This window comes from Nymphaea colorata, chromosome 12 (assembly GCF_008831285.2).
Source record: "Nymphaea colorata isolate Beijing-Zhang1983 chromosome 12, ASM883128v2, whole genome shotgun sequence".
Classification (NCBI taxonomy): Eukaryota; Viridiplantae; Streptophyta; class Magnoliopsida; order Nymphaeales; family Nymphaeaceae; genus Nymphaea; species Nymphaea colorata.
The window spans coordinates 16899073-16918444 of NC_045149.1; the positions used below are offsets into that span (position 1 = coordinate 16899073).

The 19372-nt window shown below is 39.3% G+C and overlaps 3 protein-coding genes across 4 annotated transcripts; 2 read left to right on the forward strand and 1 right to left on the reverse strand.

Moving 5' to 3' along the window:
- Positions 1-236: 236 nt before the first annotated feature.
- LOC116266258 (uncharacterized) lies at positions 237-2079 on the forward strand. The gene is made up of 4 exons (XM_031647398.2): positions 237-570; positions 677-818; positions 1291-1349; positions 1603-2079. Exons 1-4 carry the CDS (start codon positions 433-435, stop codon positions 1750-1752), a joined length of 489 nt encoding a protein of 162 aa, XP_031503258.1. The 5' UTR covers positions 237-432; the 3' UTR covers positions 1753-2079.
- An 803-nt stretch (positions 2080-2882) lies between these two features.
- On the reverse strand, positions 2883-6896 carry LOC116265994 (uncharacterized). Its single transcript, XM_031647026.2, has 5 exons — positions 6406-6896; positions 5016-5093; positions 4853-4937; positions 4226-4314; positions 2883-3258 (listed from the first exon to the last, which is right to left on the reverse strand). Exons 1-5 carry the CDS (start codon positions 6706-6708, stop codon positions 3121-3123), a joined length of 693 nt encoding a protein of 230 aa, XP_031502886.1. The 5' UTR covers positions 6709-6896; the 3' UTR covers positions 2883-3120.
- Positions 6897-14524: 7628 nt separating this feature from the next.
- Positions 14525-18884, forward strand: LOC116265338 (spindle and kinetochore-associated protein 1 homolog). Of its 2 annotated transcripts, XR_004175024.2 has the most exons (10): positions 14525-14774; positions 14907-15031; positions 15170-15282; positions 15368-15443; positions 16479-16546; positions 17645-17750; positions 17839-17868; positions 17962-18075; positions 18208-18334; positions 18445-18884. XR_004175024.2 is itself a non-coding variant. In XM_050080719.1 (9 exons), the coding sequence occupies exons 1-9, from the start codon at positions 14678-14680 to the stop codon at positions 18517-18519; spliced, it is 804 nt and encodes a 267-aa protein (XP_049936676.1). In that variant the 5' UTR covers positions 14527-14677; the 3' UTR covers positions 18520-18884. The 2 variants fall into 2 exon arrangements, 1 of the variants encoding a protein (XP_049936676.1); XM_050080719.1 differs by lacking the exon at positions 18208-18334 and having other exon boundaries at positions 14527-14774.
- The last annotated feature ends 488 nt before the right edge of the window (positions 18885-19372 follow it).

Genomic DNA, 19372 nt, shown 5'->3' on the forward strand with positions numbered 1-19372 from the left:
AAGAGACAAAAAGCGCATGCTTCTCAAAACGAGGGTCATTTGCCTGTTCGACGGTTCAAAAAAAAAAAAAAGTATTCAGAAACTGGCTGTGGTATTTGGGATTAGGTGCAGTAATGTGGACCTTAAATGAAATGCTATCTTCACACTGCTTGCGTATAGAAGTTTGTCCGTGTGGCATCCAATATAAGCAACCAAATTCCTGTAGAATTTCTCTCCTTCCATCTCTTGGGGAGAGTTCGCCGTCTAAGTGAGAGAAGGAGACAGAGCAAACAAAGTGGGGAACGCCAGTACATATCCCTTACTCTCTGCATGCTCTCTCTCTCTCTTCCAAAAGTGACCACACCCGTAACAGAAACAACTCTCCATAAAACCCTCTCCATCTTCATCTTTCTTCTTCGTCAAGCCTTTGCAACTAGGCTTTCCTATTAAGCCATGTCTTCTCCTCTTTTTCTTGTTCTTCCCCTTTATCTCCTCCTTCTCTTCTTCTCAAGCCAATCTTGCCAAGCTCGACGACTTCGCATATCACCCGATGATAACGATCCAACCAGAGAGCTTGATATTTCTAACAAGGTTGGTTGGTTTGTTGGCAATTGGTTGTTCATCTTTTTAGAGTTTCTTTGTTGCTTCGCTGTTTAAACTGCAGGATGTTGACTTCCATTTCTCTTTTTTCCGGAAGAACCAAGCAAATATAAAGGTAGAGGTGCAGCCTGTTCGGGTGGCAGCAGTGAAGCCAATCGATGAAAAGGTTGGAAGTGGAAAGCAAGAAGGAAACTTAGTGCCCGCGAAGAAGACAACCAGTGAGAGCAGGGAGCTTCCAGGTCTAATAGTTAGAACCAAGTCTCTTTCAATGATACCATGGCATGTTCCTCACAAGGGACGCCCTGAACCAGGGTTCCAGTTAGATTATGCCCCGCCTAAGACACACCCACCCTCCCATAACTGAACCAAATCATTGACACTTCTCCCTCTGATTAAACCATTTCAAATTTTGACACCCATTGTTCAAATGGCCATGGGAGTAGATAGGGTAGCTGGCGCATGCAAGTCTCTTTCACATACTGTATAGAGAAGACATGAGAAGAAAAACGAAAGCTATCAATATACTGTACTGTCAGTTCATGTTACAGATGGCCTTGCTCCAATCTTGTTATTTCCGCTACTATATGCGATGTTTCTTGGCGCTTGCCGATATCCTTCATATGCCTCATCTGACCAATCATCCTCAATCTTCTCATGATTATTTCACACTTCATTTTTGAGTAGCTGTGTGTTGATGACAGTCATTTGCAGGGGCCGAGTCTGTCGTATCTACCTCTCATGTTGTTAAACGGCAGCTGAAAAAATTAGAGGTACTTTATACTTGTCATATATCCTTTTCAACTACAGTAGATTGGTGGAAATTAAGTTTTTCAAACAAACATAAAGGGAAAAACAGTAAGAATCTAGCATGGAGAAGTAACAATGATATGCAATTGATAGATCTTAGAAGTGATGATCTTAGTGGTAGAGTTACAGCCGACGACCTGAACCACGTCTTTTCAGTGGGTGTCAAGGGCAAGGCCTCGAGTAGTGCTGTAACTATTGATATGTCTTTGCATGTAGGGACCAACGAAACTGGAACAGTACTCTGCCGGGGAATTCCATGTAAGTGAAGGAGCAGCTGAGTCTACGGAACTTGATGTTTCTGACATAGTAGTCATGGATTATCCTCAACCCCACCGGAAACCACCAATTAATAACAAGGCACCATAGTCATACTTTACTCCCTACATACAGCCAGAGTTTTCTGCAATAGTTAACCGGCTGCTCGATGTCCGGGTATTCCTTACTCAACAGTTGCAGATTAAATTATGTTGTGTCACTTGATGGTGTATCTATAGATTAATTTTTGTCTGCTTTAGTGTTTTTTTGTAGATTGCTTAGGGGTGGAGTAGTGCAACCTAACAATTCTTTGGCATTGTTGTGTACGTTCGTCTTTAAAATAATAGTTAGGTATAGGCATGTTCACTCATAGAGATTAGCCGGCGATTCCTGTAACAAAGAGAAGTTTGGTGTAATTGAAAGGGCCAGTTGACAGTTACTGCGTGCACTTTCGGTTGGAATAACTCTCCATCTCTTCTCTCCTCTGTCTATAATTACTGAATTACGCAAATCGAATAAATATTGCTGATTTTACACCTTCTTTAGTTGAAATTCCGCAAGAAGGATGAGAACTCTGTTCTTCAACCAAGTACTTTTCCACAAAGGCAGCTCAGCATCGTATTCTTCACCTATATCTTCATGTACACGAAAAGTATTTAATGAGCTAGATGAGGTAGTGTACAAAGAACGCTTAGTTGACAAGGTACATTCTCAAATAGCCAAGAAAATTTTGAAAAAGATAGGCAGGACTGACCCCGAGATGTCCTTCTTGGAATTGAAGCACAGGACTTGGTTGCCCAACAAGCAATTCAAATAAGACAAAGGATTCTAATGTGCAGAAACAGGCAAATCAAACTGAATGAATTGAGGGTTCCCCTCATTCAAAGCCATCTGTCCCCTTCGTTGTTCTCATCTCCAACTCATAGTTCTACCAGTAACCTGTGTAGAAATCTGGACCATTGATTTTGCCAGATCTGAACTTCACAAGGTAGAGTTCATCCATTTACAAAAGACGGGTGCTGCAGGCATACCCCGTAAGGTGTTTATGGGAAGAATAATTCACATAGACGTGGTGAGTTCCGTTAAAATTTCACAACTAGCATATTGTTCAGATGGACGGTCAACAATGGCTAGAGGTCCCCTCCAAGTGTTTTTCAAATTTGTTTGCTAATGGGCTTAAATATCTCAAATCAAGGAGACACATGACTCACCCAGTTGAACACAGTTCACGAGAGACAAAATGGCGTCAACAATTACTTGTTTTAATTTATCAACGGACAAGCATTTCAAGAATGTCTTCCTCAATGCATCCTTAAGGACATAAAAAGATCATTTAAAAAAAATGCAGCAGGATGAACGAGCCACGTGCTGTAAGAAAAGCAAACATCCTTCGCCTGATTTCCCGAGCTCTAGAGATTGCAGAAAACTGTCTGTGAACCGCCTTGGAGAAGAGCACTTTCTCCCCTTTTCAGACCCATTTCATGTGCAGGAGACAATGAATGGCTTTATAAATTGAATAAACTGTGAGGTCCTGATCCCCAGTTTAAGGTCAACTTCTCCTCCGCCCAACCAGAAAAAGTCAGGATTAAGCTTCGTAATTGCCTCATCAAGGATCACCTGAAAAGGTATTAAGAGTCCATTAGATTAATCAATCAAACTTAATCTTTTAATGACGTATGGCTGCAGTTAACAAACTATCAAACAAATATTTCTCTTCCTTAGGACTTGAGGGCGTGTTTGTTTCACCGCAGATCTCAGATCGGATCTGAGATCCCTAGTATCTCACATCTGTGGATTTAAGATCGGACCCTCCCCCCATCCGACCTTAAATCTATGGTTTTTAACATGTAATCTTGATTTAAGATCATTACAGAGACCTACAGTTTGCTTAAAATGCACAGAGTGCCGAAAGCCTGAAATCCATCAGTAAATTTGATAATGATAATTATATTGGTGTCTCTGACAATAAGCAAGAAGCATCTTCTGCAAAATACATGATAAATTGATAATGAGCTATACCACCTATGCATTCGTGAAAAATAAGAAAGGAAAAGAAAGAAGTGCACAGAATGCTTATAAATCCATGGGTCAATTTGATAATGATGATTATAATGGTGTCACTAACAATAAGCAAAGCATCTTCTCCAAAATACATGATAATGAGCTATACCAACCAACATTTGTTGCAAACCTTTCACGGACATATTCCTAAGAAAATATTATCAATTGAAGTTTAATAGAATGTAGCAACTATATAAACACACATAACTATATAAAGTGTGATCAGATGACAAAGATTGGCAAAAAAGTGAGGGATGTAGATATCCCAACAGACTGGATCTGAGAAAAGGAACCACAAGAAACCCCTGAAAAGGTTGCAGCTATTTTTTACATTAAACTACAAGTTCAGAGACAAAGGGAGACAAGAGTATGTTTTTGAATCAGTCTAATCATACAGTTTATTCAGGTGCATTAACTCAATTTTAAATCATAATGAGGAAAGAATATGACAGAATTGTGCATCAGAATGGTAAGGAATAATAACACAGAGATCGGGAATCCACAAAGTAAGTTGTTATCTTACTGGAATATCCGTTTTCATTCCTAGAGGAGTCACTGCGTTGTGCTCATATCCTGTCAACTTTGCTGACTCTTCCTCAGGAGCAAGTCTCACTGAAATCATAAGAAAGATTTTCATTTTCAGTCTCTAATAAAATAAGCTTGCTCTTCAGTCTTCAGCATAGTTCATGAAGAAGAAAAATGACACAGAAAGCGAGAGAGAACACGGTAACAGAAAAAGGTTTTGTTCATTAAATTGAAATAGGGTTAGAAACGATGAGGAATAAATAACTTTGTCATCCCATCCAAAAAAGTGTGAAACAATCGTTTGGAATGGAACATATTCCAAAAAGATGTACAACCACACAAAACTTGAGAAGTAATTGATAAACAGTGTCAATCTTCTTTTGTACAATCAGCAACGTTGCATATGCATGTCTCGTGAGAATTAACAAATCAAATAACAAAAATGTGAAAGCTAACAACTGAGAATATTATTTAGATGGTCTGAGTAGATAAGAACAAACTAATAACATTAACCTCAGGTCTGCCAATTAGATAAAGTAAAGCCAGTGACAGCCTCACATATGGCAGACTAATAGCATCATTAGTATGGAGACAAATATCAAACAATATAAATTTAGAAACTCACTGTTGATCTTTTTTTTGGGTATCTTCCCATTGTTAAGTGAATATAAGAAGTTCTTCACACTCTCAGCATTAAATCGAGCAGTATACTGCATGAGAACAATGAAACAAACTGGGTATTAGAAATAAGCATCCACGGCACTGGACAATGAAGCAGCAAAAGCTACCTGTATAACCACAACGTAGTACTTTGAGTTGCTGCGATCACTGCAATCAGTTATATTAGCTGGAGCTTGAGTATTGACCTGGATCACAAAAGAGAAATAACTGATACTGCTAATAGAGAAAGTCTCCTACTGCAATGCTTTAGATTAATAAGCAGTTGACAAAAAGGTAATATACATTGTGACAGCATGATACTATCCACTATACAGCGGTAACCTGAAAAACATTTCCCTTATGAAGGTCTATAAAGTATAAAGAGCAACAAAACTAAAAACTTTCTACGTGATTTTATCTACCGAGGAGTATTTTTTTCATTTCCCCTGCTACAGAATATCCGCCTTTTATTCTTTCACTCAAACCAGCCTGCCGTTCCACTAGTTCAGCTTCATCTGTAGTATACCAGTGTATCTCAGCAATAGAGTGAAAATGACTAAATTTCTGCCCTCTTCGGAACTACTTACAAATTACAGGATATCGAAACAATAATAAGAATTTCTAATCCTACTAAGTTATACATATAGCGTAACGTATTTCTCCGAAACAAGAAATCAACCACATTTTACTTAAGTACGTCGTTCTTAGCACTCCAGCATCTTGTGACATACAGCATTTCATATGACAGCTGTCACTAGCTAGCGAAATCCATCCATGGAATGAAAAAGCGCATATGTCTTTGACATAAAAGGGGAAAAGAGAACAAGGACATTAAGATAATATATCTATCTGCTTATGAAGAGCATTGTCCCTAAGCCGTCTGAGACCGAGTGGAGTCAAGAGGATGAAACAGAATCATTAGATAGACTACATCTCCATTTTGGCCATAATCCAACTAAACGCCACTAACAGTTTGTTCGTCTCGAAGAACAAGTTGATCAGAAGAACATGTAACTCTTTCGTCAGTCAAACATGACAAAACACAAACATTCTTGCAAACTAATGAAAGTGACTGCAAAGAATTCGAAACCAGTAATGGACAAATTATTCATTTCATATTTGGACAACATGCAAGAGACAACAGTACAACGTAAAAACTATAAAGTATAACCCATAGAGCAGAGTGCTTTTACCATGAACTTGAAGTACCACCAGCAAACGCTCCACACCAGAAACAGATAACACAAGAAGAAACAAATGAACTCCTCTTCAATTGAAAATCAAGTGAATTTCTCAACCGCGTTAACCTATCACTCTACGAGTAAAACTCAATCATCCTTAGATCGACGATATACGTTACACGGTGAAATTGGACTCCCACAAAGCCACCGGCCCTTTACAAACACTGCGGCGCCAAATTCCAAAAGCAAAAACAACCAACAACAGGATCTTCACAAAAACACCAAGATTAATCAAGAAAACTGAAATATAGAAAAAAAAAGGATGAGAAGCGCTTACAAGAACGATGGATTTGCAGAGGTGGTGGATAGACGGGGCGCCGAGAATGTCGCGCCTCTCTTCGATGGTCCTGTCGTAGTAATCTTCAGGAACCCGTCCGAATCGGAAGTCGGTGACGCCATTGGAAAGGAGAATGTTAGTGAGATGGGACTCGATGGTGTTGGTGGCCGCGGAGAGGGTGGAAGCTGCCGGAGATGGAGTCGGAGGTTGCGGACGCGCGCCATCGGGGAGCAAGGACGACTCGAACCGCGCTATGCGTTGGAGGAGGCAGAGTTGTCTGGTCTCCAAGCCCGCCAAATCCATCGAATGGGGAGTGGACCGCGGGTCTCTCGCCTCTGGGCAGCGGTGCAGCAGACTCGGGTTATGGTCCTCTTCGACTTCTGCGTAAGAACTGCGCCGAGCGAAAGGCCTTCGAGGAGACGAGGCTTTCTTACTTTCAAGGGCTCAATGGCGAGGACGAGGGATTTGACTTCTCCGCATTAGAAGGTTGGAGCTTAAGCACGTCTAAACGCTTGTCCTTGGTTGAGGAAAATAATATAGAAGGTTTGAAGTGTGATTTGATTCTCCGAGTTTGTGCCATAGGGATAATCGAACGTATGCAATTGAGCTCTGGATGAATCAACCTGTTCTGAAGGCTAACTTCCATTACTGTAATCATGTGTTTGTCTTACGCTGCCAAGATAAAGCACAATATCTTAAGAGGATCTTGACCAATTAAAAAATTTGTTTTTGTGCTTGTCCTTTAAAATTTGTATTTGTTGTAGTACTTATTGTTGTGGTAATATTAGATTTGTAAGTTGAAATATGAATTATGATTGTGGCTGAAACATCTTGAGACCAAAATATTTAAGATTTGCCAACTTCATCCGTTAAGAGGGAAAGAAATTTAAAGTCTACTCGACATGAGCTCGTGGATCCATGAATGAAGTGGTTAGAAGGCAGAAGCTGCCTTAGTTGATTGATTTGCAAAGTTCCTATGAAATCTATGTTAAAACCCGTGAATTTAAGGTCATGAATTTAAGGTCAGACGAAGGGAACGAAGGGATGGACTTTAAATATATGGATCTTAGATTACCGCATAGAAACAAACACAACACATACTTTTTTTCGAAAGCAGAAGTTTAAAAATCCGCTGGCCTCATAAAAAATGTAAAATTGCAACGTTTAGTTATTTATCATTTAACTTCATGGAAATGAACCTTGAAAACCCTTTTAGTTATTTAGTAAATATGTGGCCGTGCTTTTATAAATAAATTAAATATAGCGAGGCATATAGATTCATAGGGACAAGGAACCAGGGATGTCAACGAGTCAGATTCACATCAGATATCTGATCCGAATTGCTTTTAAAAAATTAGATATGGTAGACAATTTGACATTCGATTGAGAAATCGGATCGAATTCGGATTTAAGAAATAACATCTGATTGGATACGGATTCGGATTCAGTTTTAAGTAAATATTTGATCGGATACTAACTATCTTAACAGGTATATTTGAATCCGAACTATAACCTGATATTCGAATCCGAACTTGTCAATGAAAATCAATGTCAAGTTATATTTGATAATGATTCTTGCACTATTCAGGGCCGATGCTCGATGAAGATGATTGGGAAGGGTAGGTTGGCAAATAGACTATACGTTCTTGAGGATGAAAGACCATGTGCTACTGCTGTTTCATCAGACCAACAAAGTCTCTGGCATCTTCGACTTGGTCACCCCTCTTTTTCTCGTTTGAAGGCTATTTTCAATTTTCTTAATTCTGCTCCCAAACATGAACATTATTCTACATGTTATCTTGCCAAACAAACACGTTTGCCATTTTCGAATAGTTCTATCTCTACTTCTAGCATATTTCAATTGGTTCATTGTGACATATGGGGAGGTTATCAAACACCTTCACTATCGGGCGCCCATTATTTTTTTACTATTGTGGACAATTTTTTCCGTTGCACCTGGGTTTTTCTTGTGCGCCACAAATCAAAAACATATTTTTACATTGAAAAATTTCTTAACCTCGTAGAAAATCAATTTTCTACAACCATTAAAAAAATTCGTAGTGATAATGAGACTGAGTTTTTTTCCTCCCACATGGAAACCTTGTTGTATAATAAAGCCATTGAGCGCCAACATTCTTGCATTGCCACCCCACAACAAAATGGAGTGGTAGAACGGAAACACAAAGATTTATTAAATATCACTCGTGCCCTTCGTTTTCAAGCTGGCCTTCCTATCAAGTTTTGGGGCGATTGTATCTTATCCGCTACTTACTTGCTAAATCGTTTGCCCACGCAACCTTTACATGGCAAAACCCCTTACGAGATTCTTTATGAAAAGAAACCCAAGTATGAACATCTTCGAGTTTTTGGGTGTTTATGTTATGCATATAACATTGGCAAATCTCACAAGTTTGACGCCCGTTCTCGCAAATGCATTTTTATAGGAGATCCTTTTGGCCAAAATACTTATAAATTATACGACCAATAGCCAAGAAATTTTCACAAGATGTTAAATTTTTTTAAGACAACTTCCCTTTCCACAATATCAAGGACTCCCATAGTGATGTTGTCATACCTCTCCCTATTCATGAACCTCTTGAATATGTCGACCCTCCTACCTTGCCTACCTAACATCCGAATACCTACCATGTGGCCACTCAACCAGCCCCTCCCAACACCCAGCCTGATGTTGCACCACCAGTGCGGCGCTCAACCAGGGTATGTACGCCTCCTTCACACCTCAGGGACTTCCAATGCTACTCCATTCATCCAACTCAATCATTTGAATTGGCGTCGACATCCACTAAAGGCACCAGGTACCCCATCACTAACTACCTTCATCTCCAAAATTTCTCTCCTAACTACCAAGCTTTCTTCACTTCTCTTCTCTGCTATTCCGAACCATCATGCTTTCACGAAGCGATGCAATTTCCAGAATGACGTGATGCTATGGCTGCTGAAGTTCGTAAACTTGAAGAAAATTCAACTTGGGACGTCGTTGATTTACCTCCCAACAAACGCTCCATTGGATGCAAATGGGTGTATAAACTCAAATACCATGCTGATGGCACCATTGAGCGACATAAGGCTTGGCTTGTTGCCAAGGGTTATACCCAAACAGAGACCTTCTCACCCGTTGCTAAAATCACTACCATTCGTTGTCTCTTGTCTATTGCCGCAATCAAGGGGTTGAGTCTATTTCAAGTTGACGTCAACAATGTGTTTTTACATGGTGACCTCTCTGAGGAAGTATACATGACTCTCCCTCCTGGTTTTACCTGACAGGGGGAGCACAAGGTATGTTGGCTAAAAAAATCATTATATGGGCTCAAGCAATCATCTCGCAATTGGTTCTTCAAACTTACTAAAACCTTAATACAACTAGGTTTCACTCAGTCAAAGGCAGACTATTCGTTATTCTCCAACATAACTGCCCATAGCAATACCTTTATTATCATCTATATGGATGACATAATAATTGCAGGAGACAATCAAGAGCAAATTACAAATTTGAAGTCCGTCATCAACAGCAAATTTCAGCTAAAAGATTTGGGCACATTAAAATATTTTTTGGGTATTGAAGTCGCCCGTTTCAAACAAAGCATATTCTTATCTCAAAGAAATACAACATGGATATCCTAAGCAAGGCTGGGTATAGCGTGCTAAACCTAACTAAACTCCGATTGAGCAACATTTGAAACTTGATGATGAAAGAGGCCAGCCATTGAAAGACCCCACATTTTATAGAAAATTGATTGGACAGCTCATTTATCTCACCATCACACAGCCTGACATCCTACATAGTGTCCAATTACTAAGTCAGTTCATGTCGCAACCCCAGGAATACACATCTGGACGCAGCCTTTAGAATCCCTCGGTACATCAAATCCACGCCAAGCTTTGGTATATTTTTATCTTCATTTAGTAAAATTTGTGTCAAAGATTGAGTTGTCTGCCCAATGACGCGAAGATCCACTTTAGGTTTTTGCGTCTTTATTGGAGAAAATCTAATACCATGGAAAGTAAAGAAGCAAACCACTGTTTCCAGGTCAACAGCAGAGGCTGAGTACATGTCAATGGCCCTAACGACATGCGAGATGATTTGGAATAAATATTTATTAAGAGATCTTGGAATCAAACATCAACAACCAATAGAATTACATTGTGACAATTTGACAATACTTCACATATCCGCAAATCCCGTATTTCATGAGAGGACCAAACATATAAAAATTGATTGCCATGTTATAAGGGAGAGGATTCAGAATGGAGAAATTCGTACCAAACATGTTGATACTCAAAATCAAGTTGCTGATATTTTCACTAAGGCCTTGGGTAAAGATGCGTTCATCAAATTAAGAAGCAAGTTAGGCCTCCTAGATCCAGGAGCACCAACTTGAGGGGGAGTGTCAGACGTTACACAAATCAGTATCGTGATTTCAGGAAGCAGATCAAGAATCGGCAACATCGTGATTTCAGGAAAGGGATTGATCAGTGATCTTGCCTTATCTTGTTGGTGATTCCCTGTCTTGCCTTATCTTGTTGGTGATTCCCTATCTTGCCTTATTTATCATCTTGTTGTATATTCGAGAAAATAGGGAAGATGAACATTGAATCTTGTATAAATACCTTACTTTGGGTAAGGCTTTTGTGATATGGTATTGAAATGAAGAATTCCTTAGTCTTCACTTTATTTCTCTCTCTACCTCTCTCTCCTTCGTCTTCAGTCTTTTCCTATTTCTACCATTTAATACTTCCCCTCTCTCGCCCCATCTCTACTTTGTTTCTCTCCCTCTGCCTTTCCTTTTGTGTGTCCACCACACTCATTGTGTCGAGAGGAACACAACAGAAGGAAACGCTTGGAAAGAAAACCATTTTTTCCTTTTGTGTGTCTGCTACTTCCCCTCTCTCGCCCCATCTCTACTTCTGTCCGCCTGTCTTCAAATTTCTCTGCTTAAGTTTCAAGGTATTTATGTCTACTCAGCGCAACTTGATTCATCTCTTGATGAGCTTTGCCGATGAGATTCGCCATAAGACGTAGAACAGATTAAGGGGGCCAGGCAATGCTTCTTACAGGCAGGCTCATTTTAGTGGTCTGGTGCCTAAAGAGTTCTTCGCCATTAAGAAAAAGAACAAAACTTCAACATTGGCATCGGGAATAGTGTTTGCCAATGATATCAGTATTGGATCTAATCTTGGCTTGGAATCCTGGAAAAATGAAGGGTATAAGGACTGCTTTGGATTTTCTATCATTTTTGTTTATTACCGAGATTTGGCTTTAGGCAGAGCCATAGAAATTCACACATGCATTTGTTTCCCATAGATGACTATTAACTGTTCGCTGCATCAAAGTAGAATTTCAGGAAAAAGAAGGGGAGTAAGGATAGTATCTCTTCGTCTGACTGCATTAAAGGATAGTTGAAGTCTGCAGTAAAAAAAACTAGAATTTCATGAGGGTAGGGACCGCATCAGCATTTGATGGATGTTTTTGCATGATTCAGTAAAGAGAATACACTGCCATCTCTTACAAATTTCTCTTTTTCTTAGAATCCATTTTTTCCTGTTCTGCAATTGTTTTTTGAAGATCGTAGGTGAAGGATCTCTTGACAATGGAAGGAGCCATTCTGTTCACGGAGACAAACCATTGCATTTTATCATTGTTTAATGCATCTTCAATTGTAACTTGTATCTATTGTTAAGGCTTCTTATTTGTAAAGGAACTTTGACTTTTAGTTTTTATGCACGAACTTTTCTTTTTAAATTTTTTTTCTTAGAATTTTGCTTCTACATTTTCTAATTGAAAAGTGAAAAGCCTGTCTGTTGTGTGGTGTCTGACACCAGTTTGAAAATGCTAGACAGACTTGCATATATTTAGTAGGCTTTTTTGATAGATAATGCTTCATTTTGATACATATTTCTCATTCTTCTACGCATTTTGCCTTTAGGTCTTTGCAATGTTATCTGTATCGTACGATACGGATGCGTATTGTACGATACGCATCGTATAGGTCGAAGAAACCTATATGATACGTGTTTGATAAGCGATACGCGTCCGTATCGTACGAGTATCGTCCGTACCGTGCGATACAGGTTAAAACACATTTTTTTTTATTTTTAAAAGTTTAAACACTCCTCCCTCTCTATTTTCTTATATTTAAATACTCCAAAAGACAAAGGAGGGAGAGATTTTGCTCATTTTCATAAAAAATAACCGAGGATTCATTGATTTGAGAGATATTATCGTTGAATCATGAAAGATGATAACTATATGTTTTAAACCGTGGTGTAATCTAAGTCATAAAACTCCAAGTCTTAAGGCTCTAAGTCCTAAGATTCTATAAAATTTTCAAGTTTAAAATTGTGATGGATGCTTATTATGTTATTTTGTATAACTAATTTCTTATTTTTGAATGTGTTGTTGATATACATGAATGTTTCTTATATATGATGATCTTTTTTATATTTGAATACTTTTTTCTTGATCTCTATTTTTTTGCTATTTTTTTCAAATTTTTAATGATTTTTCTTTATTTTTTATTTTTAAATAATTTTTAAAATTAAAAAATTAATTTTACGATACGCTACGCTACGTTTGCGATACATTACGATACGGCGTATAGGTCGGCCCGACCGATACACGATACGCTACGCCTTTTATAACATTGGGTCTTTGCATCATGCAAACATTGTATTGTTTGCAAGGTTCAATGGATTACCACCTAGAAATATTTTTACAGTTTCCACTTATACAATTGAGTGCTTCTTTCCTTATCTCTGAGCTAATTTTACTATAGTGTTTGGCTGCTAGAAATTTCTGAGCTAATTTTACATCAATATGCAAGAATAAATAGAGAGATTGGCCTAGAAACGTGCGAACAAGCTGTGTTTTTGGGGAAACAGGAACGAAAACGTGTGAAAATCTAGGGTGTATGTTTTCATTTTAAAAATGTCAAGTTCCAAAGCTACCAATCTGCTGTCCCCTTTCTCTTTCTTAACCTATGATTTTCATTTTCATTTTAAAAGCACAACAACAAGTTAATGGTCATTTCTTGGATTTCAATCTTTCATAGTTCGAGTCTTTTAGGAGAGACAGAATAATAGAAATGCCATTGGCATAAGAGAGCTTTGTTTACAGATTCTTCCCTTGCTCTGCATATACCAACTAATGCCCCTAAAGTTACCTTCCTAAGCACATTGTTTGGAATTGGATTTTGCAAAAAATATAGCAAGATGGTGACCATAGGTTGCAGACCTAAACCAACAGCACATGCATCAGCAAGAAATTAAATTCAACTGTCGGCCAGCTTTCCCTAATGAGGGTAGAGATGTAGGCTGATAAATCAAGAACGTGAGGGACAGCACCTGCTCTCCAAAAACAGCTTTTGGTAACTTGGCTATATATATATATATATATATATATATATATATATATATATATATATATATATTCTTTCTCTCCCTTAGTAGTTCATTTGATGTTTGCCACATAAATCAGATTTGAATCAGATTTGCATATGGTTTAAAAGTCATAAATCAGATTCCGGTGGATTCAAATATAACTTAAAAGTCGGATTCGGATATAGCTTAAAAGTTGAATTCGGATCTGATTTGGATATAATTTAAAATTCAGATTTGGATCGGATTCAAAATAACTTAAAAATCGGATATGGATCGGATTCAGATATGATATAAACTTTTTTTCATCCGAATTCGAAATCATATTCGAGCTCCTTATAGCGAGATTGAGCCCGACTCGAATATACAAAATCATGCTCAAAGCTCGATTCCAATATACAAAATCATGCTCAAATTCAACTCGTTTAACCCAGTTAACTAGTTTAGACATTAACTCATTTGGCGTTTACTTTGTTAACTTATGTAACTTATATTGTGAAACAAGTTTTGACAATATTATATAGAGTATTGGTTTACGAGCAATTTTATTAAAGTTCTTTGAAACTCGAACTCGATTTGTTTATCATCAATATAAGTTCGAACTCCACGAATTGAGCACCAACAAAGTTTTTTGGAACAAGTTAGAGTTGAGCTTGTGTTGACTCGAATCGTTGTGCCCATGGAAGCCGATACTTTTTTAAGAGATTACTATATATATTAAGGCTGCCCGGCGTCGTGAAAAGATCTCCTAATTTCGAATTTTTCCGCCCAAATTTTTGTTCCTTCCAGGGGAAAAGGGAAACGAGAAAGCAGTGGTTGTGCCTGGGATCGCACAGAACGACGACAAGAAAGGTCGCCAGAGAGAGCCGCCAGCGAGATGGACGCTAAAGCAGCTGCTTCCTCCCTGGAGTCGCTAATGTCTTCCTTCACTGCTCGCATCTCCGACCTCCAAGAACTCGTCATCGCCAGAAACAGTAGGCTCTTCTCCCCATATGCTAAGTTTTCTGTTTTTACTGCAGCCATATGGTTGCTTTCGGTTTAAATGCTATTTTCTCTCCCTTTCTCTCTCGCTCTGCTTGCGTTTATGAATTGGGTTTGGGTGCAAGTGAATCCTGGGAAGGTGACACCAGATCTATCGAACATCGACGCCGCGGTGAAGGCCATGGAATTCCAGGTGCAAGCCATCAAGAATCGCATCAGAGAAGAGAAGGCGGTCATTCCCAAAGCCAAGGTACCGCACACCCTCTTGGGTCATTGTTACTGCCCTCGATGATCGTTTCGTCGACTGCAAACTGGGTTATCGCCCCTTCTTTGCTAGAAAGGGCGAAAGCGATGGGACTAATTTTGGGCATTTGGTGGACAAATGCAGAAACTGGTCGAGCTCTCCCTAAGCCAGCAAAGGAAATTGCAGCACATGCTCGCGCTCTTACCACCTCGTCTCCCCGGCGCCACAGGAACTGGGTCGAATGCAGGCGAATATGGGTAAGTACAAATGATCATCAATGGTTGAATCTGGAAATTCATCATGATTGAATTGTTTAGTTTGTTGTGTTCGTTTTTGGTTCAGTATGCCCAAGGAAAAATCCGTTATTGACATCGTTGGTAAGCCACTGAAGCTTGAGGAAGAGCCTCCTCCGCCGAAGGTACGGTTCTCCTGTCTTGCTCGTTCAGTTTATTTAAAGATACAAGCCTAGTTTGTCGGAATTTCTGATCATGTGGTCTGTCAAACGATGGAACTCATCCAATTAATTATCCAATTCGAAACAGACCTAGCAGGCATGAGGATGAACGGTAAAATCTTAAATGGATGACAAGACCCCATTGGCTTTTGATCCCTGCCGTTCAGGCGGTTGCAATTCAGACGCGGGATTTTCCTAATGCCCGTGAACATAGGTTTCTTTCCGAGCATCGAGCCAATAATTCCGTCAGATTCTTGGAAATGCGTATCTCACCATACTTAAAGGTGGCGCGTTCACGATGGAGATGTGGACTAATCCAGCCGTAAGTTTTAGCGTGAAGGTGAACATGTTGATGCACGGTCGTTATTGGTCGTCTTCATGATTGGTTGGCCTTTTATTTCCTACATTCTCTGTTGATAATAAAATAAAATAAATTTTGCGATGCCCCTGAATTGTCTTCATGCTTAAACAAAGTAAAGGCTGCACCAACATCGACCAATTTTCAAGTTCCACATGTTCTTGTTTTCTACGGAAAGAATGATAACAGAAAGCATTCTGATCGGAACCACCTCATTGAGCAGAGAACTCGTGAATCCCGCGTCGGTTACCAGGCAAATGTCTCCATAACTGTCTTCCTAAGATTCCTACATAGAAATACAGCTACTTTGATGAAAATTGTGTTGACCTAAAATTGCCAAATGCCAACACGACCCAACTTTAGCACAATAAATCATTTTTTTTATTTGCAATACTACTGGTCAGATTAAGGTCGTTATACCGTCCATTACTTTTGAGTTTGGTTTCATTTGCTTTTCAGCAACAAAAATCCTTTAATGTAAAAAGTTGATGATTTCCTCGTTAGAGTAGTTGGGTACCGATGTTCCAGGCAATGAGGTTTCTCTTGTCTCTGAAACATTTGCAAAATAACCGTTTTATGTTGTTTGATCTTATAAATAGTTATGTTTTAGTCTGATGATTAATTTCTTTCATCTGTTGCAGGAGAAAAGGGGTCGTGGTCAAGCTCCTCGCTGGTATATCACTAATGATGAGCTTGACTCATTGTCTAGGTCAGCAATTGATTCTCCTTTTAATTTTGCCTTCCAGATAGTGAATATAATCAATCATGGTTTTAATATGTTATATTTAGTTCCAATTCCGGTTCAATTGTCATTTCATGATTGTCTACTAGGATATCCCACTCTGTTTCCACTCGGTGCCTTTCGATTGCTCAATTTGGATGTATATACGTCCTTCATGTTTCAGCGAAACACGAAGTCCTCGTCCTTGACTAAGTGATGTTACTCTTAGCCTCTCTGCCTTAAGAACAGCGATATGGACGGCGTTAGAGTAGTATAGCCAAATGCCCTAACGGTGATAAAAAGCGGCGTTGTACATGTATGAACCGTTGCTTATTGGTTCAGGGACCAACACTGAACTTCGATAAACACTTTCAGTTAACCTTAGGGCTGCTTAGCTCGCTGGGGTGAGGTTGCAGAAAGGCAATGGTAGAGAAGTTGATGACATATCCTAGCTTTGAACGAAATTTAGAATTCAGCCATGAAATTTTAGTTTTTTAAACCAGTAAAAAGTTAAGCTGAACTAAGTTTTTCTCGTGATCAATAAATAAAGGGCTTGATTGAGTTGAGAACGTTTGGTGGTGGTTAAACTGCCAATAAACACGCATTGGTGTTCCTAAAGAGGCCAGTTCACCTAGAACGTAATTTGAGGCTACCTTTAAAAGTTCTAAATCAAACACCGCGAGGATGATAGGCTTAAAGCTGCTTGCTAGGGATGTACCCTTTCTTGGGTTGTAACCAGCTAATGCCCTATAAGTAGTTATTCCATGCGCCTATCATACCTATTCTTTCGGACTGCCTACCCTTGTTTGATCTAATATGTGCGACTTAGATACGTTGGGAAAATATTGTGCCAAATAACGTAACCTCTGCGATATGTGATGTCCGCAGATACAAGCACATGCTTGTGCACGAACAAACAATGATCTTCAGCTCATGGAATTTAGAAAGCATCAATTGGTGTCTTCCCTTTTCCTGAAGACTCGAATTGATACGGGAAATGTCTACAGGGTTTCTTTCCAAACCGTTTTAGGGTCCTGCCTCTTTTAGTTTTTTTGCAGATGACTCAATTTGATTATTTCAATACAGTTACATGAGAGGTCGACTCACCTTGGACAAGGTGAACTCTGCGATAAATGAGATGGCCGTATACGCTGAAGCCAATATGCAGCTAGTTGCTGCTCCGAGGAAGAAGGTGCGTGCCCATCTTCTGTGATCCTGTTTCGTTTAGCGTTTGTTTGATTCCACCGCTAACTGTAATCGGTTTTTTATCTTTTGTGAAGCTGTCGGAAGATACCCTGGAGAAAGCACTAGTGAGTGAATACTTGTCCATCTATCCTGCTAATCAGATGTCGTATTTCTACATCATTCATCTACGGTGACGTAACTTGTCCTAAAACGTGAAGGAACTAAGAGATATTGGAATGTCAGAAGCTGTGAAGGGAAAGCATTTCTTCCTGGAGACAGACATGAAAGGTGCTGGTCTGAAGCTTGATAACACTGGAAAAGCCATACTGACGGTGAGTATCTGTCACCCTCATGATTTCTTGAGATTTTATTGACGGACGCAGTAGGCAAATCTAATCATTTTCCTTGTGAGCCAAGGAGCCCGGAGAAACTGCATTGACCAGTGAAACTTGGCTGTTCTCCAGCTGAGGTTGGAACCTTGATCTTCCACATGAACTCATGGCCGTACCAATCTCTGGCAATTCCCTTCGGGCCTTCTTGAGGCCCTCTTTTGTTCGTTGGCGACGTCAACGTTGCAAGGAGAAATGCCTGGTTGCGTTCGAACCAATGGAATCCCTCTACTTCTTTGGTGTTTTACTGCATCTGACCCTAAACAGGGGCTACTGCTTGACTTTTACTTTACCAAAATGTGCATGTCACAGGTCCTCCGGCATCTGGGACGCATACAGGAGGCAAGAATTGGACATAATCGGGTTATCATCCTCACAAAGCCTTGACGAAGGGCCACACTATGCATGCAGAGAGCTTGTATATATTACATGGCTTGGCGTTTTCTTTTTGGCCAGATAGCACAGTAACAGGGCAATCAGTAATGGCTTTCACTGTTAACTGTCTCAAAATGTGGGAGATATTGGCACTGAACTTCTTGAAGTGCCTTCCGGTGATTGAAATCACACGTATAGTCCATCTTCGATAACGTACCAGTGGTTGTAAGGCAATTCAAGGTCACGTGCACTTGGAAAGTACGAGGTACTTTATGATCTAGATTAGGTCCAGATTAAAGCAACTTCTTTTACGGCTTTCATTTTTCTATTTTCATTGCACTGGATTATTTATGAATTATAAAGTTATTTCGCTTGAATTTTTGATCATATAAGTATATAGATATTTAAACGTACCTGATACTTGTCGGAAAAACATTTTAAGATCATCGTACGACGATCTTCTTCCATAACAGATCCAGCTGCAAAGTCTGGTTACCTTCAGTTCTTTTTCCGTATGTACAATGAAGTCGTTTCCAAGAGGAAAGTTATGTGGGCTGATAAAATGCTTTGAGAACAAAGTATAAAGGATTATCGTTTGTCGTAAAAGTGATATATATTTTGAAAGAAACGATCCAGATCGATTTATACAATGTAAAATTATCTTATACAAAGGAGTTCAACTTGAGACTGGAAAGGAATTGCCTTGGCCGAAGCAACTTGAGACCAAAATCTTAAGATTTGCCAAGTGCATTTGCTAGGACAGAAAGACAGTTGAACCTCGACACGAGCTCGTGCGTATGTCATGTATGAAAGACACTTGAGTAAAGTTTATTCGCTGAAGATAGGAACAGTCTTAGTTGTTCAG